Source organism: Spodoptera frugiperda, chromosome 11 (assembly GCF_023101765.2).
Source record: "Spodoptera frugiperda isolate SF20-4 chromosome 11, AGI-APGP_CSIRO_Sfru_2.0, whole genome shotgun sequence".
NCBI classification, from domain to species: Eukaryota; Metazoa; Arthropoda; class Insecta; order Lepidoptera; family Noctuidae; genus Spodoptera; species Spodoptera frugiperda.
Genome location: NC_064222.1, coordinates 2,014,083 through 2,039,761, shown reverse-complemented (window position 1 = coordinate 2,039,761; position 25,679 = coordinate 2,014,083). Strand labels below are relative to the sequence as shown.

General features: G+C 36.9%; 1 protein-coding gene across 4 annotated transcripts in view; it reads left to right on the top strand.

Moving 5' to 3' along the window:
• LOC118274578 (max-binding protein MNT) overlaps positions 1-22,373 on the top strand; it is a 31,801-nt gene extending 9,428 nt beyond the window's left edge. For 2 of the 4 annotated variants that reach the window (XM_035592158.2, XM_035592157.2), the window contains exons 2-14: positions 549-1,130; positions 9,499-9,739; positions 11,783-12,038; positions 13,112-13,247; positions 13,512-13,579; positions 13,693-13,809; positions 13,971-14,048; positions 16,121-16,204; positions 16,638-16,737; positions 17,488-17,577; positions 18,064-18,152; positions 18,458-18,592; positions 19,149-22,373. In XM_035592158.2, coding sequence (XP_035448051.2) covers positions 710-1,130; positions 9,499-9,739; positions 11,783-12,038; positions 13,112-13,247; positions 13,512-13,579; positions 13,693-13,809; positions 13,971-14,048; positions 16,121-16,204; positions 16,638-16,737; positions 17,488-17,577; positions 18,064-18,152; positions 18,458-18,592; positions 19,149-19,289 — 1,956 coding nt within the window. In that variant the 5' untranslated portion in view covers positions 549-709 and the 3' untranslated portion in view covers positions 19,290-22,373. The remainder of the gene's footprint in view (positions 1-548; positions 1,131-9,498; positions 9,740-11,782; positions 12,039-13,111; positions 13,248-13,511; positions 13,580-13,692; positions 13,810-13,970; positions 14,049-16,120; positions 16,205-16,637; positions 16,738-17,487; positions 17,578-18,063; positions 18,153-18,457; positions 18,593-19,148) is intronic. The other 2 variants (XM_050697035.1, XM_035592160.2) reach the window with 2 other exon arrangements.
• The last annotated feature ends 3,306 nt before the right edge of the window (positions 22,374-25,679 follow it).

The window sequence follows — 25,679 nt, the reverse complement described above, 5'->3', positions numbered from 1 at the left end:
AGGTCGCTCGTACTTACAACTAACACTATCTCGCGTCGCTAATTAAATGCTCCATCTCATTCTTGCGGAAATCATTACGTCCGTTTGAAGTCTTACGCTTGAACTTGTTTAGCTAAAACGCAAAAGGTTTTCTGGGATTTCTAGGTATAATTCAAATTTACTACACTCTGGCAAAACAATTATATAAAGGCAACCCTATGATATTTCGAACAATACTTGTTTTTTTTTTCATAAAAAGTAACCTACTTACTCGTGTGTAGGTATTTTTTACATCACAACGGAGAGTTTTCAATTATTTTGCTGAAACTTTCTTGTTTTTGTTTTCTTTCATATGAATAAAGTGGTTGCGCAAACGGTGCTCCTGCTACAGAACTCCTCAGAGAAGCCCCACGTTTCGAGTCACTGAGTTTTTGTGTAAGCCTTCCCATCCCACGGATTTCTTAATCGTTTCACAAACTTGTAACAATATGCTCTGAACGTCAATTGACTTATACAATCCTTTCAAACTTCGTAAACATATCTTGAAAGTTTTTCTTTGGTTTCTTCAGAAAACTTGTGCAGAATTAAAGCAATGAATAAGTGAAATATTAAACATAAGTAATCAAAAGACTGTATAACAAATTAATGAACTTAACAATGAATAGGACGCAAGTGTGTCTATGACAATGACTGGTAATAGTAGTTAGTTAATGTAGTGGCCCATTGTAGAATGGGTATACTTATGGAAACCACCGAAGCGAAACTGGGCACTGCCGGTTACCGGAGACGTCGCGTGCAGCCAGAACTGTTCGGCGCGATGGGAGCCCCCGGGGAGTACTACGCTGACACGCTCCACACCATCGCCATCAACACTCGGGAGACAGAATTCGGCAGCATCGTCGAACCGATACCAATAACACTGAAAGCGTACAAGCAGCTGCAAGCTCACCACCACGGGCACGCCATCAATGGATATGGGTACCCACAGCAACAAGTGATCACATCTTTGGTCGCTGCTTCTCGTGTTCACGAAGTTGAAAGGCCATCGACGAGCCACAACTTCACACCAAGCCCCGTCAAGGAAGAAGTCAAAGATGCTCAAAAGGTCACTAGACCACCTCCTAAGAAGAAGTGGATAAAAGAGTATCTAGGTGAGTTGTAGCGTAGATAGTAACGATCATACGGATGCAGATAGCTATTGAACAAAGGGATTTGCTCTTCCATTCACAATCACTCATTTGTCCTCATGATCAATATGACTTTCTGTAAGTAGGAAATTCTCGATAACAATTTCTCTGTACAATCAAATTGGGTTATTGTATGTTTCGTCAAATATTTTTTAGAATATTTACCGACTATAGTTTCAACCTTAACACTGAAATGTCAATTCAGTCCAATTTATCAATTGGCCTTTCAAACTAAAATATCTTCTAGGAAAAATTTAACATCTGCTCCTTAAAGTCATGAGATCATTGTCGAAGTCACAACAATTCAATTGTAATACGATATTTGAAAGTGATTCAATAGGTCAAATTGTCCACACGAGTGCATTATTTGACCTTGTCGTATGACCTCGTCATGTTTTTGCTCAACAGAATCCAAGAGCACGACTAATACGCATATTTATAATACTTTATTATTGCATTTAGCATGATGAATTCGTCGTTCATTCATTACTTGTATTCATTATTAGCTAATTTACTATTTGTGTCTGACATTTTGACTTTAGTTTCCTTTGAAATAATACTCTATTGATATATATTTTCAAAGTATCACTCTTTATCTTCGTTTCTATTTTGATTACTAGTCGTTGTATTATTCGACGCTGCGAAGTAAGCCCTCCCATTGTTACTACTATCATAATTTACATCTCTTCTGATATTTCCTTCATTTGAATAAGGCACTTATTCTGTTTATTATCAGAGGTGTAAAATACATTGTATACTTCAGTAAAAGCTATTTGTGCTGTTGAAGATACAGTAGGTAGTGGAAAACATTGTAACTATTGGAAACAGGTCATACTACTATGTTGTTCGTAGTAAACTATGACCTAGCAACTATTACTACTTAGGGAGTACTAGTACTACAGTGTTTCGATCTAAGCTGCTTAGACTTAGATTGTAGCGAGCGAAAACTGTGAACAATGATTGTGTAAACTCAATCGTTGGTTACTTTGCAGTTTTTCTTATTATTTTCTTTGTTCACACTGTTTTTTGAACAGCTTTTTTTTTCAAATGTGCATTTGTGTAAACATAGAACAGAATTTATTTGGAATAGGTATTTGAGAAGTCAATGCACAATGTAGCAAATAATCAATGAGTCAATGTTTTTGTACTTTACTGGAATATTATTTCCCTCTCAGTAACATATTTCAATTCGTTTATGTACCACATACCATATAAATTCCACATCATGCAAGATCCAATGCGTTGTAAACAAAATCATTTTCCTAATTAAAAACGTAATTACAAACAAAACGGTTGTTTGTAATACAATTAATTTTAATTAAACAATGAAATCGAGACATAGTTTCTTGTTAAGAAGGATCTAATTAACTGTAAAGGATTTATTACGAACGGTATTGTATTAGGGCAGCATAACCCACGAGGAAGGCAACAAACCAAACTGCGAGGTATTGCGTGCGTACTAGAAGTCAGCGTGTTGCCGTCAAGGCGTTCTTCTTTACAAGGTCGTAAATATAGTAGCGTATGTGATGTAGTATCCAAACGTCGGGTCTGTATGGTATGCGTGTGCCAAACTCACTTTCTGTCTATAAAATGTTTTCCTTGAGTCAGCTATTATGTTTGTTTTATTATTGGGACGAGACCAGCATCCTAATATGGCGGACCAACGTGTCATGGGCGAAATTTTTGTTCTTATGAGTGCAGTTCGGTAACTGTGATCCCTTTTTGTAATGGTTTGTTTGATAGAACGAAGACAATTTATTGATTTAGAGTAATGGGGAGACATAAGAGATTAAATTTAATATGTAGCCATGATATCACATTTTTGCAAAATCCATACAATCAATAAGGTCAATAAATATTTCCCCAGTGGAGCGCTATACCTGGATTATGGACATATTTTTCAACTGTCGGGTATTGAATTTTTTCATTTGAATTTTTGGACAGATAAATCGATTGATACGCTTCATTACAAATTCAGATGAAACCAAAAACCGTTATTTTTGCGTTGTTTGTTACTAATATAAATCGTGGGGATCCTGGGATATCTATAGGACAATCACGTCCTTCCCTGTATTTCTAAAATAAGCTAACAATTAACGAGGAAAATAATAGCAATATTTTACGTAATAAATGGCGGATGTAGCACACAATGAAAGTCGTAATCCAATAAAGATGGCCGGCGTGTGTCAGCGTGACGTGGACGGCGCACGGTTGCGTAACACACATAATTACATAGTTTTATAAGATTAACTACTTAAACAGGTATATGCAGAGGTTCGCGACACCACCGGCACATAGTGCCAAGGCTTCACCACACACCAAATTCATAAATAGAACTTCTAGCATCTTCCACAAGTAAATAAATAAAACGATACATTTCTTGTTTTCGTTTTAAGGCTTCTTGTTTGGCACTAATGATAATGAAGCCATGTTCCAGTATTGTTATTCTGTCGCTAACCTCATCGTAACCATATTTGTTTTCATAAACATTATCTTATCGGGGTTTCTTTTGTTTCGCTCTTTCAATACGGTTAGCTCCGGTCCGCGCGTCACAAGCGCGTAATGAATATAATTTCATTACATTGTGGGCTCTTTGTATTTTGTAATAACGCCTATAATGTTGTGGTCACCTTTATTCGCTCCACGCAAACTTTATCGTCAGAGATACGTGTCTGTCGGTACCTATCTTTGTTCTAGAACTAACTTCGTTACAGGGTGACCTCTGCTGCCGATGGTTTATCGTTTTGAGCTCTGAATTTTGTTACTTTAATCATGAGGAATGTTACTAACTTTTATTTAGCTTGTGAAAATAGGCTAGCTCGCTCCGAGAGCATCACGGATTCGTTATTATCTTGTAACTGGTACTGTCTAGTTGTGTTTGCCAAAGCAACTCAATTGTTATTGAGTGCGCTACACGTGTCGTGCGTTTGTCGCGTAATGAAGCGTTGTAAAAATGTGGAGCGAGCCGCCACGTATTGGCGAGGTTATTGACATTGAGATAAAAAATATCACACCCCGAAATTGTAACAGTTTGTACGGTTTATGGAGCGCTGCTCGTCAACGCTTGCTTATGTGTGAATCTACACTTGATTTTAATTTCTCTTGGTTTTGCTATGACAATTTTTTGCAGTTTTGTTTTTAGTTTTTGTTCTGAATAGGTTTTTTTTTTCACATCTCCGTATTAAAGCTTTTTTCTCAACAAAAACATATTTATTTGCAGTGATCTGAGTCATTACAAATTTGTTTTGTTGTTATTGCCCTAGAAATGAGTCGAACATTGCATCATTCATGTTAGTAACTCGTCAAGACTGGTAGAATTACAAAAGAGATATTCATTGTCCCAATTCGGTGTGCGTGGAGGCAAGGTGTCAGTTTGTACTCAGTGCTCGGCAGACTGGGCTGTATACCCTAGCCTCCCCCCTCCACTCGAGAGCGCGTTGCAGCGGCGATGCGTTCGGGTGAGTTCGTGCCGCGTGACGGCTTGTCACGTGCCGATGCCGAGCTCCCCCCCCCTCGCAAGCCATCCCCTTGGTCCACCCGTTCAGACCCACCGCCCCGCTTATCACTTCCAGACCCGGAGTCTCCCTCATACCCCACTGCACTCCCTCCTCACTGAACTAGTGGCCCTCTCACTACTCTATATTCAATTTATTACACGTACCTAGCGCTTTTGTTCGACAGCAAACCTTATCTGCTCATACGTACTCACACACAAGTACAATGTGTATATGGGTGAACACCCGACTAGGTACATCATGATAACCACCTTCGGGGTACAGATAACATTTTTTCTCCGAACTTAGGTTTCCAATAAAATCTGATAGCGCGTGGTCTAATCCTGTACAGACTGGGCGTGTTCATTGTAATTAATATTCTCTTCTAGATTAAATTTCAGTTACCAACTTGTTTTAGTTGTTTGTTTTATTAGAAAAATATTATCTTTGTTGTTCTCTTCATAAAAAGGTTTCTTATATTTCAATATAAGTACTTTGTGGTTAATAAATGTACACGAAAGTTCAAATATTATGAATTTGTCTTAGAAACTAAGTTTACAACAGTCCAATTTGTAAAACACGAAAACTTGAGACAAAAAGAAATTTGTAAGACTGCGAAATCCACGGATCCAACTCAACTCAAGAAACCATTCAGCCATTATTCCAAAGTTACTCAAAACTGTTTAGAAGCAGTAAGTAAGGAGAATGAAATCCAAGCTCCAACTTTTTCTATTGTTAAAGTTTGCTCTTTTACGTTTTTAAAGCTTCTTTGAACATCAGAAAAGTACCTATTCGTATGAGTTATATAACGCCTTTCGTTACTTAAGACTCACGTGCGTATTCTATAACATGGTCCACGACTTTTTCATTTACCTACATCTCTTTCATAACATTCAGACGAATCACCTCAAAAACTTTGCCATCTTTAGAGATCAGATGAAAATATTATAAGTAGATTCCATAAAATCGAACTTTAAAAAGAATATTCAAGAATATTTTATAAAGTGTAAAATAAAATATTCGGCTCTCAGAAGTTGATCACTTTGCAAGTCACATTCTGCAAACACAACGCCTATTTGGTGCTGGTATTTTAAATACCGGTCTTGGATCAGCAACAGATGCACATAACATCGATACCGGTTCGCTAGTGTCTGGAATCACGGTTTCACTTGCACGTGTGGGTGTCTCGCGTCGTGGGAGATGTTCGGTGTTTGCGTGTTCGTGCTTGTAGGCGCGCGCCCGCCATGCGCAATTCTACCAGGCGGGCATAATTCTATAGGAGCTAACTTGTATATCGCGATCGCGTTTCAGCTGTTCCTAACCTACCTGTGGATTTATGTTTGTCTTGTTGAAATGCTTTCACTGTGATTTTTATTGAATTTGGACATGAGAAAAAGTTTAGTATTTTCTATATTTTCGGTTGTACAGCTGTACAGATAAGTAGATGTCTGAATAAGAGATGTGTTAGGCACGGTACACAATACATAATTATACATTTGATAGATTTATGAAACTTTACATACAATTTGTACATATTCAATTTAGATTTTTTTTTCTATTAAGATTATTTAAAATTAAGAAAATTTTCTTATATTGACTCGGCAGTTTCTCGCTTTTTTCATTGAAATAAATAACAACATATATTGCAACGAAATCAAATGGAAACAAATCCTGATTAGGATAGATGTCATTTAAAGAAAAATATCTGGTTGTTTTTTGTATAAAATAAAATAGAAACTATTTTACTACCACGCGACGTCAACTCAGACAACTCGGAGACAAAGTCACTTTTTGTCCAGTTTCCAAAGGTTCTCAAGGGCAAATCTCAGCGTCTATACTCTATAATAACAACCCCCCCTGTGAGGTTACCAGAAGGCCAATGACGCACGTTACTGGTGCCCCTCCCCGGCCACTACCTACGCGCTTATCCTGCCCTGGTACTACCTGTAATTGACAACCAATAAGCCTACATCATTTCTTTAATTCGATCACAGGATAACCTGTCAATTTAAATGTTTGTTTATCCATGAATAATAAATGTTATGTAACCCTGGTATAAAAGGGACCTACGTCAAAAGCAATGCTGAGTGTAGTCTGCCATGTTGTTTCGACAATTATAATTTTGTTTCTTCACTGTATTAAAATCAATCTGACGTGAATGAATAAATGTATTTATTTGCCTTATAAAAAATATTGTTTTCAACTTTTTGCCCGTTTATTCCAAACGCTATGAAATCATCTATTAGAATATTGAATAGTTAAATGCTATTTGTCTCAAAAGTATTGTAATATTCAAGTTCAATAGTCCTGTTAGAGATTCGCTTACATATGTATGCTGCAATTTCGTATATATTGGTATTTTTTATACATATTTTACAATACTTTGGTCATTGTCCTGTTGGTTTCCCGGAATCATTTTGCTGTTGTCAGGTATCCTCTTATTTACAAGTGCGACTTTATGTTTTAGTTTTATTTAAGTAGTTCTAGAATGTTCTAGTCAATTCTGAATGCCTAATATACCTTTGATAATATTGGTATCTATTAACTTCTAACCCACTTCGGCAATCTAAATTAAACGAGTCAGATTACCTATGAGATGACCGCGAAAGTTTCCAAGCACATTTTCTGAGAAATAAATTCTTTAAGAATCTTCTAGGGGCAACTGTAAAGGGCTTTTCTACGATATCTGTACCTTAAGTGTGTTTAATTGTTTACAAATCAAAGATATTATCCAATTGTAAGCTTCCAATTGAAGTTAACAGACTTCAGTGAAATTAAATATTTACCTAATCAAATAAATTTAACGGTCACGGCCATGCCATGGCATTTTAAATCGAAAAACAAATAGAATAACATAATTCCAATTTCTAGAATGCCGTGTTTTATTTGAAAGTATTAATTTACTTTTCAAACGGATAACAAAAACCGTTCGCAAACGTATTTCACTGAGGCATTTGACTCCTACGATTTATTTAACAAACAAAACTTTGCTTTTGAAGTTCAAGAGTATCGGAGTGTACTGTTAATAACCTCTTATTATATTATGGAGTGTAGTAGCCGTACGTAGAAGCCTCATTGATCTAACTTTATTGTCTAAAGCAGCTGTATAAAGGCGGGATGTTTGTCAAAGTCACGAGTGCAAACTCCTAGGCCACGTCTAGGACACTGTTCAACAATTCCAATTCATATTGAATAGTATTGAAGATCTCGGTCAATAACCACACATGTTTTATGTTTTCCTATTATTCCGTGCGAGACTCGTGTAGTTCAATTATTGAAATCGACTTAGTTGCTCATCTTTGTGATTGTAATGAATATAGAAATGTGAGCATTTAAATTTATCATTATTATATTGTACTTTCATCTTGATCTTGAAACCCTTTAATTGTTTCATCTAAAAGATTTTTCATAATTTAATCATAATGACTGTTAGTTTCGGTTATAAACTTATCAACTTTTAAAATAACTATTGCATGCGATGTTTTTATTACACGTACTAACACATGTACATTGATTTCTATAAATATCTTGCCTGCAATAATATAATGTTGACAGAGACCACGCAATCAGCTACGCTTAAGTCATCGCGCATATTTTCTATTGGTACATTGCATTGCAAGTATGGTACTCTGGTACACATGTTAAGTCATAATTACCTTGTTGGACAATTAATTTCAGTAAGTAATAGATGTGATTGACTGGTCTATAGTGTAGTCAGATGACTAATAAGAATAAGTATACTGACAAAGAATGTAAAAGGTGACGATACTAGTTACTCAGGACTAACGTAGCAATTAGTCATCCAATTGACGTTTCAAAATAGACGGAAATCGTGACGAGAAATATGTATTACTGCGTAATAAATTGTGGAAGATAATAACCCTTTTGCACACATAATTTGTAGAGAAATATAAAGGAATATGCTATGTATAGCGATTCTTATACGAATGTAAAATGAATTCGAGTCAAATATCAATGTTCATAATATGTATGTAACCTATTAGTAGTCAGATAAACGAAAACAACTTTGTTATGGACGTATCTCTCGGACGTGAGACGTGACATAATAAACGTTCGTATAGCGAGCGATAGGTTTATTTTTAGCGATTTGTCCAAGTTTTGATAATAATTTTATCAATAAAAATGTGAATGTTTTTTTACATGTACTTACAAGTTACATAAAAATCGGACATTTGCTTCGATTCAACAAAACAAACTCGGCCCGATCGGGTGTAGCAGACGCCCAGTCATTTTACGGGCCGGTTACGACGCGACTTGTTTTTTCTGGCACCTCGGCGAGCAGCTGATTTTCGGCGTGGCAACTGTTAACGCCAAACAAACCGAAAGCACGCGCGCAACCACATGTGCTGACGTAATTTTATCGTCTAACCACGCCCCCGCTTCCATCTCTTTCACTACACTCGAATTAATCGTCTGTCTCACTCGCCATTGCAGCGTGACTGATTTTCTATAGACTTACGCTACTATAAACTCTATACTAATAGTACTAAAGTTCACTATCGCGTACACTCACTATATGAAAGTAACGTGGTGACTTGCCGTCCCACTTACTGAGATATCGCTGTTTCACTCACACAGCTCTATTGAACGCCTGCGAATTATGTGCGCCTGGTAGTTTACCGCCACGGACTGCAGCCGACGACGAGTGGTTGACACGGGTTTGACAAGTGTTGACCGACCTAGGATGGCTCGCTCGGTTTCTAATAGGATCTTAGTGGACTTTTGATCATGTTTTGGTAATCGTACATAATAAATGATTTGAGGTTGATAAGTGGGTAATTATCTATCTTCTTGTGACGTTTCACTTTTGTTTACAGAAGAAGAGCCGAAGTCGCCGGTGTCGGTGCGAGTGGTGACAGGGCTACCGGTGACGCCGCGCAGCAACGGCGTTGTTCGGCCGACGTCGCCGGTGCCGGTAGCTCCCCCCTGCCCGCCCGCACCCGCGCCTGCCATCGTTGCGCTCGAGCCGGTCCCAGCAGCGACCGCACCTCCTCCCGCGCCCCTCCTCGATTTCGCACAAGAACATTCCAGGCCGCGAACGACGAGTAACAGTCATGGGTATGTTCTCCTAGTAACATTGGTGTCCGAAACAGCTGGAGATTCGCACGACGATCGTTGTTTTCTTGTTTGCTTGTACCAAAGGCTGTACATAACTTTATACATGCTACATACATACGTACTTGTTTATTAATTTTTATTGTTTGAACTAATTGGATTGCAAATAATTATTGATATTAAAACTTCTTGTATGTAATTACTTTTTGATAAAACTATAGGCAGAGATAAATAGATACAATTTTTTAGGTATGTACACTATGTACGTCTTCATTTACTTTATTCGTTTGAGTTGTAACAAACAAGATTGATATTTTACGGACAAAATCAACGGAACCAAACAATTTTACAAGTTATTATAATAAATTGCTTGACTAACTGTCAGCAAGTGTTCTTAACGTCATGCAATTAGTATCATTTATCGTACTAATCATTGACGAACAATAAATTTGTCGGTAAACATTTTGCTTTCAAGAAAAATTAAAAACGAGTAACGCATGCAAGTAGGTAATCGAGTAAAACAATCGGAGCCATGTGATTGAATTGATACAATGAGTTATATACAGCAATGACACAAAAAGCGATGAAGGAAAACTGTTTTATTCAATGTATTGTAATGCACACGATACCAAGGGGTCCTGTTAACAAGTATATTAAAGAAATGAGGACACCTGGGATCTAGCGTTAATAACTATGTACTGGTGAATTAATAAACTGGATCTAGAACATTCATGTCATAGAAATACAATAAAATGTAAACAGGTCTTAATGGAAATTGTAATTTCATCCTTGCGCATCATCCTTGCAATGTTATGTTGCTCTAGTAGTTGCGTATGTTGTTTTTATTTTTCAGTCGATTGCAGTCAAGGTTTGGATATTAACTATCATGTATTGAATACCTAATCTATTAGCTAGGGTTTTGTATTCATCAGGGAATAAGTCCTTGTCACTATCAGTGTTTATGCATCATTCATTTGGATCGAAGGTACCATGGTACGAGACTGTATTTTCAAATTAAATAAGTTGGAATTGCCACGTCATCTAGTTTGGTCTCATCTCTCTCATCGATGAAGGAAAACATTGTCGATCTATTAATATACCGCACTACCTATATCCGGTATATGTATTATTATGTCATATTTAATTATATCTGATACCTATGTATTGTAATGTACACGATTTCGATCAGCATTTTTTTTTCTACGTGCGTTTCAACCTAATTTTTTTGCGAGTTTTTAAAAATTTCGGTCTTCGCTGACGTTTTCGATAATAAGCATTGAACTTGTTTTGGTACCTAACTACAATGTCGTTCTTACCTAAATTGACATTTTGTGAAATATAAAGTACTTTTAATAGTGTTTGTTACCTATACAACACAAACATGTTGATCTACTAAAATTTATTGCACTCGTGATGTTAACTTTCAAAGGGTTTCGTTATTTTCTCACTAGATGATCAAATAACCTTTTAAAATTACACAGTTAAGTTGTTTAATTACTTTAATTATTATGATATAAGTTATGGAATAAACCAGACTAAGTTATGTCTGTGCTAATGATAATACAACGCAATTATCAACAGAGCTATGACACGAGCTAGCGGCCGCCACGCTGCCACGCTGATGTCTAATTTCCTTGTTTACTGAATCGCTGACTAAGTCACATTACAATTGTTACGACGCTCTCTCAAGATAATATCATTATTGTACCTCACTTTATCATACGATAAAACAAGTTCTTCGAAACTAACGAACATCATTACCACTAAACGATACTTGTATCCAAGACGAGCTTAATGGCTAATAATAATAATAAAGAAATAAACATTTTAGCAAAATTATTGCGCACAATAACCGCGTGATTAGTGGATTGCGCAAATTGGTTACATACATGAAATACAAACAAATGACGTTATGCATGCATTACGTGTTGGCAATACGATGCAGGTGACGATGTCGCGAGATTTCGGAAGGAAAAGCGTAAATGATGATGTTTATATAGTTTAAAAAATTCGTGATGATAATAGTATTAATTTCATTGTCAACAGCCCACCTCCCATCCCTTCACCTCCATCGGTTAGCAGCAACGGCAGCGGTAGCGGCTGCAGCAACGGCAGTGGTAGTGGCAGCAGTGGAAGTGCTCCTCGTGCGGGCACGAGAGAGGTCCACAACAAACTGGAGAAGAACAGACGAGCACACCTCAAAGAGTGCTTCGAACTCCTCAAAAGACAGCTGCCAGCCACTCCCGATGACAAGAAAACTTCCAATCTTTCTATACTGGGCTCCGCTATTAGATATATTCAGGTTAGTATCAATCTCTTTGCCGCGCTGCTTCCCTAGTAGCGAACGCCTTTGAAACCAATGTCGATGGCCTTCGTGCCGTATTATCATTAGTTGGATTAAACGGATTCATTAAAATCATCAATCAAAACATGTCTATCTATTTTTAGCATTTTAATAAATACTAGTTTGACTGATCAACTTACACCTTCGGATTTATGGATGTGGGTGTATTGCCAAGTTTGTTGGCGGTTAATTTTGATACAAAATATTAAGTTATGTTTCGATTAATGTTGATTTCACTACTATCGTATCGTAGCCTTGATAAAACGACATAGAATTAATTTTGTACAATAAGTTACCTACTGAAATTGTGCAATAAATAAAATCATCTCTCTTGTTATTAACCTCAATTTACTGAATACGCAATTTAAATTGTATTTTAACTATATGAAGACTACACGCGTTTACTTGTGTTATTAAACATGCATGCGGTATTTATTTATGCATCAATGCAAAGTATGCATCCCCTTGATTCATAATTGTAATTTTCCTACATATGGATAAGGCAGCTCGTGCTTGACAACGGATGTCCAAGGATAGGCTTTACGACATCACGTTGTCACATTTGTTATTACATATTTTAATTTTTAACTCATGGGTACCTGTGACTTTCTTTAAATGTCGGTAAAGTAAATGGCATGTTGTGAAGTAGTCAAGTTGTCTAACAGTTAGAGCATTTAGTTCTAACTTCTTATTGATTAATATCAAGGACTTAGTTCTTTTTATTCTCATGATAATGATTCCCACGGATTTTAAAAAGAATACTAACTTATTTCAATAATGGCGATGCAAAAAATCTTTTCAGTATTTTTTATGTAAATGTTTTGTGACAATTGAGAGGTCTAGAACTCTCGGCTAATGACAAAATATGATTCCAAAATTAAAATACGTGTATTTCTGGGCATATTTATTTTAAATAACAAGAATGTTGCGTTAATCATTTACTTGATGCGCAGATATACAACAATATGTATGTCATTTCAGTTAACTACAAGGCATCTTTTACTTATGACATCTTGGTATTTTGTCTACAGGTTCTTCGTCGTAAGGAACGCGATTGTGAGCACGAAATGGAACGACTGGCTCGTGAGAAAATCGCAGCGCAACAGAGGCTCTCCGCCTTGAAAAGAGAGATCTCGGTTCGAACAACTGTTCGCCCTCGGAGTATTGGTGCGTTAACCTCCTATCTTGTTATGTACGCCTGGTACATTTGGTCGAGATTATTTAATATTTATTTGGTTTCGGTGCATTTTTTTTATTAATAATATTTAATTTATTGATTTGTAAAAGTCAGATTAATTCATTTAAGTGCCGTTAATTAGCTAATTTATACTATTTAAATAAAGATATCTCTCGAAAAAGTTTAATCATACTTTTTGTGTAATTTTAGACTCCTTTTTGCAATATTTATAAATTTTAATATTAAATTCGCAGATGCTGTTACGGAAGAAAAGAATACAGAAGATCCTGTAAATGGGCAAGTTTTAGGAATTCCTATAAGTGTAAGTATTTTTTACTCTTGTTAATAACAAATTGTATTTTTAATAATATTATTTGCTCATTTGACATACAAAACCGGCAAGGTCAAGTAAATAATTCGTTGCCCTAATTTCAGATATCAGCGTCGCCGCCGCGTTCCGTCGCACGAATGGAGACGTCTCCTCCCCGCACTCTAAACCTAAGCACGAAGTTGCGTACGCTGCCCATACAAATCACGCCCACCACCTCGCAGGTATGATCGCCTAGTACAATGTTAGAAATTAGAGCTGACCTAATCTTGGATTAAGATTTGTTTTACCTCTGTTAAACTTCGGTTCTAATCCGAGTTTTCGTTTCTTTTTAATAATTGGGTTTGAATGTGTAAATAATTATTTTTGTAATTAATTATTTCAGGTTGTGCGGACATCGTACGGCGCGAGGCCTAGTACGCTGACGCTTACTACGCTTGCGCCGGCGGAACCTCCCACTCAGGTTAATATTTTTTTAGTTGATACAGCTGTTTATTTTCGAGTTTCCCTGTCCCGTAAAATGATTTTCCTCGTACGTAGTGGTGTAAAAAATAAGTGTCTTTGTTAAAAAAGTTGGCGTTCCAAACGGGAAATGAAATACTTTTAATGTTTTGTGTAATTTATTTCGGTATGGATGCTATTGCTGTTATTAAACTTGGAAAAAGAAATAGTCATCAGACACGTTTAATTTGCTTTAATGTAGAATTCATAAAACAAACCATAGGTACCTTAGTATCGTTAATTTTAAGAACCCCAGGGAATGCTTTATGTAGTACAAATAGCTACTAGGAAATTATCATCATAATACGATCAGCCTTAACATGTCTATCTCTGAAAATAGGCCTCTGTCTGCCTTAGTGTAATATCACAAAACAACAAAGAAAAGTTTTAGTTTACTGATCTTGAATGACAATCAACTCTTTTATGAATAGTTTAAAACCTTACAAAAGGCAAATACATAATATAAGTATGTAATGAAATGCGCATATACAGCAATGATTCCGAATATAAAATGCGCGTTAATTTTAGACAGAAATTTCGCGTGTTCCAAATGTCAAATGGATGAGTCATGTGCTTACATAGGTAGTAATGTTAGTACCTAAACTCTTTGTGAACGATACTGTTGTAAAACAATAGTCACCTATTTTTAGTGAGGCAAAATAACATGTACATACTTCATGTAGGTAATGCCTGTGTGGGCATTATTTCATTACAATGTTATATAACAGCGCATGAGTTTCCCTTTCTCGTTTTAAAAATAATAAGGTCAGGGTTTGAGATTGGTTTGATTTACTCACCTTGGAGTTATCAGCAAGATCATGTGAACGCTCGAATGGATCACGAAGTTGCTTCAGCACCGAATGCTGACGTCAGCAGTTATTTTAATATATGCATATGACGCATGTATGAATGACAACATATTATTTAGATTGATTTAGATATACACGTTCCTTAATTTCGCGTGTCCAAAATGGTTGTTAGTTATTTTTGATCACTGTAGGACGCATAGTAATGATTCATTACTGTCAAAATGTTATTGATATGTCGTTGCACTTAAACTGGTAACGCCTTGACATAATGTAGCTGTTAGCCCTGTGGGGAGTTCAATGTATAAATAATACATTGATTACTGCCCCCTCAGTTTTTCACAGATGTTGTAAGAGCCTACTACATTTGACAGAGACCCAGCAACACGCTCTGATAAACCAATACCTTTTAAACTGTGCTAATTTCAGCATTGGATTGTTATGGGCTGTTGATTATGACGATGATGATAATTTATTATGTTTATGCATTATGAAAAACTATGTTAAATAATCTTTAAAAGATGCACTCAGTTCCAATGCTATACCTACTACTGAAAATAATATTTGTACAAAAAACTACCATGTAGCTCGATAGATGGTGTTGGGATCGAGTTACATCGCGATATGGTTTCGTTACCGGCAAAAATTAGGGTGCTAGGTTTGACAGAAATAAATTTGCCACACTCTGAGGTAGTACATATAGCGTATCATTCGAGTATCCATGGCTTCAAAGGACTATGTGTAGGCAGCAACTTCGTACGCTCAAAAAGGTGATTCTAGTTTTTCCGTTAGTCGTTCGCGTTCCTGTGAAAATTTAGGAAAAAAAGCACTAAGATAGGTACACTTGGTAATCCAAGTCTTAGCTACCTAGGTCCAGTAGCTTCGACTGTGCGTTTGTCTATCAGTCACTCAGTTATAAATTAGTCAGTCACGCATTATGTTTGTCTGAAGTATTGCTTTTTCTTTTCCTCTAATAATATTTACTGATTTAATTCGTAGCGGGATCCAAGACAGTCATTCATGTCCCTAGGACGCGCTGGACTTCAGTGTTCCGGTGTTTTCATGGTTGTATCTACTGTAGATGCTGGGACACAGGAGTTACAGCTACACAGCAAGTTTTGGGAGGTTGTGGTGGGCTTGTCCCATAAAAAAATAACGTATTGTTGCATTACGTATTATAGAAAGTCAGTTAATATTAATGATTAATATTATTTTTTAATTGTTACAGAACGGGCAACCTGTTGAAAACGGTGTGACGAATGCACTTAGCACCTTAGTACATCCAGCTCAAATACATCTACCCTTATCGCAGGTAAACCATTGTCTACTTCATAAAATAAAATTAAAAAATACTGAAAAAATGCGCATTATTTCATCATAAGTAATCTTTGATAAAGATAAGAAAAAAGTATTTTCCATGTTTGTCAAAAAGTAATAAAAATATAGTTATTGATAAATAATGTATCAGGAATACAGAAATCGTAAGTGTCCACACTTAATCACTTCGCCATTTACTTCGAAAAGTTATGATATCGATAGCGATTTTATACCGTTAAACAAATACATAAATAATGTAACCTTTGTAACGGTCCTCAAATACGGTAATTTATGTTTAATATTCACAAATGTGCTATGCTATAATATAAGGGTGAAAATAACTCCATAATTTGATAACATTTTAACAAAAATATTAATTAGGCACACCTGTATTGAAGATGTTTTAATTGTTTATTTTATTTTCATAGGTTGTTGGGAGCAGTGGTTTGGTCGTAGGTTCGACGGCTCTACAGCTGTTATCTACAACCAGTGGGCTCCGTGTTCTACAAACGCCCGTACATACCAACGGTGAGTTATGTTGCCCTGGTACTTTGAATACAAAGGAAAGTGAAATTGATTCTCTTTCCTATCAAATATTTTTTTATTTAGCAAAAGATTAGTTAGATTAGATTTATCAAAATAATCACTTGTTGCTGCTGTCTACTTAATTTTTTTCCACAAGGAAGCATTTTGGGTCCAATGCTGTTGATCATCACTAATACAGTGAAACTTGGTTAAGTGGGACCTGGATAAGTGAGAAACCTCCACAAACTCATACTGCGGTCCCTACCCACTGGCACTGAATTACCTCTATAAGTGGAAAAAAACAATCCTCTTTATCAGGGATTCGTTCGTTCGATTTATCAACATAATTATCTCTATAACTGAGACAGCAAGTGACTTTTAAATGCGTAAACCTCAGTAATCGTTTGTTTGTTGACTTACTTATTCTTATTTATTTATAATGTGCACATAACACATTGTTTTATTTAAGAATCACACCTCTTTATGTAAAATAACCCGTATGTTCACCTCCATTAATGGAACCCTTTGTAAATGAGACAAATGTTTATTTATACCTGGTTATCTGAGACACTGGGTTAGTGGAATACCTCTATAAGTGATACCAATTTGAAGGCCCCTTGATATCTCACTTAACGAGGTTTCACTGTATTAGATATTTTATAAATGATATTTTCAATAAGTATCAATATGTTTACCCATGTATCAATATGGTTAAAATTTTCTCAATCTAATGGGATTGCATTTGGTTGGCAGGTGTGACAACTACGACCGTTGAAAGCACGACTACTAGGATAACTAAAGAGAACGGCATCATATCCCCGACTCCCGTCTCCACGACTGCAGGTTGGCTACTACTTTACTATCTGTTATTAGGATTACACGATTTTATGTGAATTTAAGGAAAATCACCTGATTATATATTAAATAGAGTTAAAATTTACCAGCCTCTGGTGGTAGAATTCTCTAAATCTTCGACGATTTAACCGAGATCAAAGTCAAAGTCAAAGCATTTATTTCAATTAATCGTAAATTAGGCACTTTTGAAACGTCAAATAGAATTGTCCGTCAGTACGTCCGTCAGTAAAGCTAGGCGATCCTTTCAAGTCGCCTGCAAAATGTGAGGAATATGGCAAAGTCGAGTAAGAGACGATTTTGTATAGCAGTGGTTCAGACTTCTGTTTTGAAAGCTTGGGATTCCATCAATTACAGTGGTTTGGTAGTATTTAAAATATTAACAAAATTTAATTATAAACAAAATTTAATTATAATCGACATAATTATGTGAAAACTAAAATGTTTTATACTTAACATAATATTTACCTCTTCTAGATGGCAGCGTGGTCGTGAGTGGACTGACTCCTCTAGTAGTATCGCAACCCGCCACGCATTTGTTACAGACGCACACACTCACCCATAAGGTAAACATCCACAGATTATATTACGACCGGGGTCTATGGCCAACAAACCACATCATCGCTTTTGGCGAAGATTTTAATCATTATGGCCTATTCCCTGACAAGATTTTCTAAGACATATCTTCAAAAACATTTCAATTCAAAATCGAATTCAGAAATTTAAACTTTTACTCTAAACAGGATCTTTGTTAAACTAACTGCAAACCTTAAGTGGCCCAAAATTTTATTAAATAATTTCGCGAATTGTTCTCAAAAGTCGAAGTATCCCTATGCAATGTTTGTTTGAAAATTGGCGTGTTGTTGATAAGGAGAAGACGTGTAAAGAGTCGCGGGCGGTGCGGGCGGCGCGGGCGCCAACACACCCGTACCTGCGGCCGGCGCACCCCGCGCTGCACGCCGCCTCCCCGAGACACATTGATAACTCGTATATTAATTTCCTAGAGGTAAATACGAATTCAACTATTATACTAAATTACGACTAATAGACTGGATTCATTAGGTTTCACTAAATAGTAACTCTAAATTGGTCCTAAACCAATTTTTTAGGTCATTCGGCCTTTCGATCAGTGGAATATACAATGTGTTTTTGTTAAGCACCGTTGACGGTGTACGAAATTGGCTGGATAGGAACAATAGTGTATTTTAAGGGTGTGTTTGGGAACCAAAATCCGCTACGTTATCGTGGGAAACGTATAATAATTCGATAATATATCAAGTCTGCGTAATCATTGAGGTCTTCAGAGGAATAGATGATCCATTGGAGTAGAGTATTTGTCCCATGCTGTACGTGACTCGTGCTGTCCTATTTACTCTCAGGAAGTGGTTGTATCTGAATTTTACGTTCGTGATTAAGTTATCATTGTCAAATCAAACATACTGACCACTTTGGAGGTTTGCAGTTTTTTAACAAAAACCCGATATTGTCACTTGGTCTTGATTTTCGACCTTGATTTCGACTTGGTGATGATTTTTGTAACCTTTATAAATGTCGTCTTACAGATGGTTGAGACGCAAATGGTGAAGGGCACGGTGGCTCCGCTGACGGTGAGCGCGCAGTACCTGAGCGCGACGACGATCGTGAAGCCCGTGGTGGTGGTGTCGGCGGCGGGCGCCGCGCCCCCGCACGCGCCCCCCTCGTGAGGGTCGGCCGCCCGCGCGCGCCGTCCGCGCCCATCGCGCGCCCCGCGCCGCTCCCCGCGCAGTGCGCTGGCGCTCCTCTAGCCCCGGGTCCCCGACCCAACACCTGGCCGCTATGATCGCCTGGTACTTTGACACAATACTTGTGCTTCAAACCCAAAATGTCAAGAGACTGCTGAAGCGTGCTAGCTAGCGAACCTGCAATCTGAAATTTAAAAGCGGCATTGAGAACCCGTCAAGGAGTGAGAATTTAAAAAGAAAATAGCATCGCTAGTATGTACCACGGATGGCTAGGATTGTCATTCACTGCCAACACAAATAATCCAGTAATTTCCCGGACGATCACCGAACTTTGAATCAGGAAGTAAATACAGTGTCAGTAAGTTCGTCTACCTCACCTGGATGTGACGATGAACCATTCCTTGTGAACATGAGACGGGTGCACGGGTGGGACGTCGGTATTGACGTCCCTGTCACACTACAAGTTGTAATAATATGTGCGAAAGAGATGAGTAGCCGCCCGATGTGTGTCAGGAACGCGGGTCGCGCGTCTTATGTTAAGAGCGCGCGAATGTATGTGGCCATCAGTCAGTGGTCATGTATTTCAAAGACGGTGATAGCAAAGTGACAAATAGTGATGGACAATAGTGGATATCAACAACAGAATGATCCGCGACATATTTTTCTACTAATAAAGTAAAGTTTTGCAATGTGATCGAATTGAACAATAACTTGAATGGATGTAAAAATATTTATTAACTTTTATTTATTTAAAGTCAATACGAGAAGCAAGTTTGTGTAGAATCGAGATATTTCGGAGCGGATGCCTACGAGAGAGTGGCAGGAAGAGTGCGGCACGTTTTATATCATTTAGCTTAGCGAAATGCGTCCATGTGTTGTTAATCATGTCTTATTATGTATACATATTAGAGTATATTTACTGTACGTTCTGGGTGTCAGTAAGCGCTGCGAAGCGAAGCTTATCACAACCACCAACAACCCCAGTTTATACGATAGTAAGTAAATCTGGTTCAATAGACCTACGATGTAAAAGATTCCCTCTTTGTGAACTATAGGTTTAGGCTAAAGTGTACTTGTTATGTATAGAACTAACAAGAGTAAAGTTTATTTTTTCTATATCTGTGATGTGTGCAGTTAGGTACCGTAGTTATGGAAACTCTGTACAAAGACCTCTTTAGGTGTTGTCAATTTCTAACAGTTGTGCATAATGTCAATAATGGACAATTGGAATTAATTAGCTAATAAATAAATATGTGGCTTATATTTGTCGCGTAATGCAATATGTACTTTAACACCTTTTGTGATAAAAGTGGGCATTGCACCCGGAGACCTGAAGTTGAGGGGATGTTAGAGAAAGAATACTAGGTTATCGTGCTGTCCTGCTCAAACGTTTTTATTTACAGTACCGAGAGATGAAATAGCACTATTTGTTAGTTCATTTTGGTTTAGTTGGTTAGCCATGCGACCGCGGGAGCTCTTGTTAGTTATGTAGTCCTGGTCGCTGGATGCAGGTCTCTTCGGGTTGCGCGGGCCTTCTGGCCGTCCTCACTGTGTGCCTACTAACTGATGTAAGGGAATTGTTATAGTAAATGTTCGAGTCGCAAATTGAACTTATAAGTCTGTTCTATCAATGTTATGTACAAAATCCAACCATTTGTTACAGATAATGTTGACAGCTAGATGATTCGCGATCTTAATATTAATGGCACCCTTGAATCAGCTTTGGCTTTTTCATGGCAATGTTGAAATACGAAAAATAGTAATCGCAATATTTAGTTTATAAACCAGATTATTTGGTAAATTGACGTAAGTTTAATTAATAAGAGATATTGAGATCGCGAATGACGTCACACAATAAATAATATTATTGTTACTACAGTTTTAATATTTAATTTTACTTAATGGACAATAGAATCGAAGAATGGCGATAGATGGGTTCACGATTATCCTTGACCTGTGCCAACTTTAGCTGTTATTGTTGAAGAAATGTAGATGCAGTTAATTTATTTATTGTCACTAGGACAGCATAATATGTTAAAAGATTGACGAGGGCGTAATTAGGGACAGAGTGTAATATTCTGCTTTTAAGTGAAGAGAATTTGTAATCCATTTCTGACTCTTGAATGCCTGGTAACTTTGTAGCATTCTTGTTCATATAAGCATTTAATTATTCTAGTTTTTCTGTCTTCGTTATGAGTTTATTTATTTATTACGCCTACCTGTGAGCTCCGAGAAAAGATATTCATTTAAAAAATGACCTAAATTCAAATAATTATTACAAATTGAGCTTTAAAATCTAATTAATTATAGTGCAATATCAACGTCACTTTTAAAAAGATATTTTTGCATGAATATTTTATAATTTTTGACTGTACCTACCTACCTACATACATACATAAGACCTTTCGAACACAACAAAAAACTGGGCCAAATGTTTCAATATGGTAGTTATTAAAAAGAAAATATTCCTCTGAAGTAAACCGTACCTGTAAGAATTACTAAAATATCCATAATTATGATATGTAACACACTTCGTAACGCTGGTTGTCGCTTCGTTTCGCTCGAAGCGGAAGAAGTGACAATGGTATTATGACGCGTGAATAAATTATAAGGAGATGAAATATATAAAAACAAATCGGAAATTGTTATGATTGGCTGTGATGTGACCTTCAATATACCTACGTTCTGGACAGTTTCCGCTAGTCTGACTTGAAGATTAATCATAATGTAAGCTCTAACTAAATTATCTTTGTTCTCTACTTCGCGAATGCCTTACAAGCGCCATCTGTGTCGCTCAAACTATAAACCAGGGCCCGCTCCTATGTAGATTCTATTTTTAAAATATGTATAAAAAAAAAACAGTATTTTTTTCTAATGCTTTTTGATATGCGAGAAGTTTTGTCACTTTGCCTAAGAATAGGTGAAATAAAAAATGTATAAATAATATAAATAAAGAGAGAAAAATATTTTAATTGTAATAATATTGTGAAGCGATAATGCTCATGTAAATAATGAAGTAGTGTATAAAACTAATATGTTAGAAATACACAGGAAATTACATATAAATACCTTGTTTTATTGTTTCCTTTATTTTACGATGCAGACAAACTGCCAACCTGCCATCACCTAGTTTCGACAACTGGGTTATTGGCAAATAGGTAATTAAACTAAGGTAATTGTTACCTCCTTATGAGGCCCACCTCATCGTGCACAAAGGAGTGTCTGTGAGTTTGAGGGTCATGACTTTGGGGGCTGCGGAAGAATGCGTTTCCCGCGCCCTCGTTCCCATCTCACATACCACGATTCCGGGGCGGTTTAAATCCAGTAATGAAGTCGAAAGGGTCTGACAGTCACTATTATCAGGCCAGAGTGCTCCATGTAGGTTATTCACCGTGGTGGGTTTAAAATAGGTCGATCTAGTAGTTATGAAGAATGATATGATTATGTTATGATGATGCTTATTGCTGATCTGCCTTAGACAATTACTGCTGTACTTATTGGTAATATTTTGCATATTGACAGATAACAGATAGTGTGAGTAATATACTATTAGGATGCTTTCCACCAGAGAAGGGCTATGCTACGTTGTTGTGGACGCGTTTGCTTTCCTCCAATAATATTCATTGGTACACATAGTATAGCACTGGTGGAAACAGTAACATAGTTTCACAGCTTAGCTTTTACATCTTCGTAGCTTAGCTACACAGGACATCTCTGGTTGAAAAGCACCCTAATAGTCTACGCTATATTGATAATATCAAAAGCCGAAAACCAATAGGTACAAGACAAGTTATAAATATTTCTTAAGTTAATAGCCTAACCGCTAACGGGAGTCTTAGAAAATACCTACCAGGCTCACATAAGTAATACGGGGCCCGTATTCCTATAAATCGTCTTCATTAGTACTTAGGTAATTGTCTATTAACTCATTAATTAGTCTATCATCGCTATAAAACGTTAAAAGACAATTAAAAGTTACTTGACCCGCCTCTATTTTACTTGAAAATAAGTAATTACTGACGTCTAAGTAATTATTTTTACAGGTAAGTAAGCTTTAATGCCGCTGTACAATGTACACCCACTTTTCACCATTTGTGTTATAAGTCCCATGTAATAGGGGGTGAGCCTAGTGCTGTAATGTGTACCTCTGCCTACCCCTTCAGAGATAAAAGGCGTGACGATGCGACGAAGTAAGCTGTTATAAAAATCAGAATGCTTTGGTAACAAGTCGGGTAAAGTATTATTGGATTTAAGGAACTCAATAGTAGGGAGTCTAGAATTGTACCCGATGTAGAGTTAGGGCCATGGACAAACCTAGAAGAGGTCAGCTCTAGCATTTACAAAGGGTACTAGGTCCTCTAAATAGACTAGTTCTGGATGCAAAAAAATGGGATAATAAGTGTAATACATATTACAATATTAATTAAAACTGTAAGTTTGAAAGACATTTTTTAACCCTTTCTTATCTTCCCGATCCCCGATTTCCCGACAGCCCTTAAATTTCTAACCCCCAAAAGGCCGGCAATGCACTTGTAACGCCTTTGGTGTTTCGGTTATCAATGGGCGGTGGCGATGTAACCATTTTCGTTTGAACTTGAACTTGATAGACAAGTCCAAGGTACAAGGTTTACTTTCGGGGAATAACAAAAGTGACGCAAAAAGTACTCTCACTCGCCCTCCTCAATCTTCCGGCTCTCCCTCGGTTTCCTCATGAGCTGCGCCCGCGCACTTCTACGAAACACGAGGCGACCTCTAGCAAGGACACGCGCAACACTGCTCTTATGAATCATAAGCCTTATTAGGCATAACCAGTATAACTAATGTCTCTAATAAAATCGACGTTTCCGCAATTGTATCCGATTTCTCGGCACCCTGCGGTTTGGGCATGTCATCCGCGAATATACTGTTTACATTGTTCTTTTGTTGAACTTATAAAAACGTTTATTTGTATATTATGTTAATTGTTAGGAAGTGCCTAATGCATTGGGATGAGTGAATCTTCAGTTCTGGTGTCCGGTGATATCATTTTCGGAAAATGCTGGCAATAGAATTTAATATTAATCGTGTCACCGGAACAAGTTCCATTTAAAGTTCCGTAGATTAAAAAAACTAAACAAATAAAAATAACTTAGTGTGCGCTAGGAAAATGAAAATGGCTTTGAAAACACTTTAGAATATGATCAAATTAATTTATTCATCACTATCTAATGATAGTAGACTGCTTGTCGAATAGTGAATGATCATATTAGCTACTAGTGGTCTATCTACCACTACTCATATACCTAATTAGGCCTCGGTACCCCTAAATACTTCAATCGGTCGGTTCGAAAGAATCTACATGTTGCAACTCTTTTGCAATTTTTATTTAACCTTTCTTTTACTAGATAATTTTTGTTCGTAATTGGTAATTTAAATAAAACCATTGTACGTTGTTGTGTTCAAGGAGAACAAAAGGGAAGATTTTATTTTTATCATAGAGAACTATAATTAATAAAATAAACTTAACATATTTTGATATAAGATTTCAATAGTAACATATGTTTGGCGCGGCGGACTTCAATGTTCCGGTGTTTTCATGGTCGTATCTACTGCAGATCCTGGCTTACAGGAGTTGTAGCGGTTTTGAGAGGTTGTGGCGGACTTGTCCCATTAAAGAATTTTCGTTTGTACATTTAAGAAGAATCTTTATTTACAAAACAACAACAAAGAATCACACACACGTGTTAGATAACTTTGATAAAATCGTAGGCAGTTATTTGTTTACCCACTTAAGGTTTATTTATTTTCATTATAATAGCATTGTTAAGCGTATCCAAGGAGTATGAGCTAATAAACGTTCGTTTTACTGCCTAATCAAAGATAAACCTTGATGATAATTGTTATCAACGTTACTCATGGGGAACTTCAAGGTTTGAGCGAATATTTTGTAGGTACTATGCATCATTGCTGATGGGATCATCGCATGACGGCTGTTGCAGATAGAAATTATATCTCTTTTAAGCCTTATTTCAATAGTTGTAATAAATTAATTTTTAGTAGGGTGTTCTCCAGATGTCCGGGAGTTTTTTCTTTTTTCACTTCACTTCACACCTTTTATCCCCGAAGGAGTAGGCAGAGGTGCACATTGAGCCTCACTCCCTATTACATGGGACCCCCTATTACTGTGTTTTTTTATCTCCCGTACAATAGCAACTTTGCAGGTCTTCTGATGGTGATGATTACGGTAGCCTATGAAGCCTGCAACAACAGAGTCTTCGCGAGTGCGTGACCGCCCGTAATGAAATTGTGTTCCTGGCCTAAAAATCTGCATAAGGGATTACATCTGTGTATAGCCAGAGGATGCACTTAGATCTAAAGGTTTTTTTTAAATGG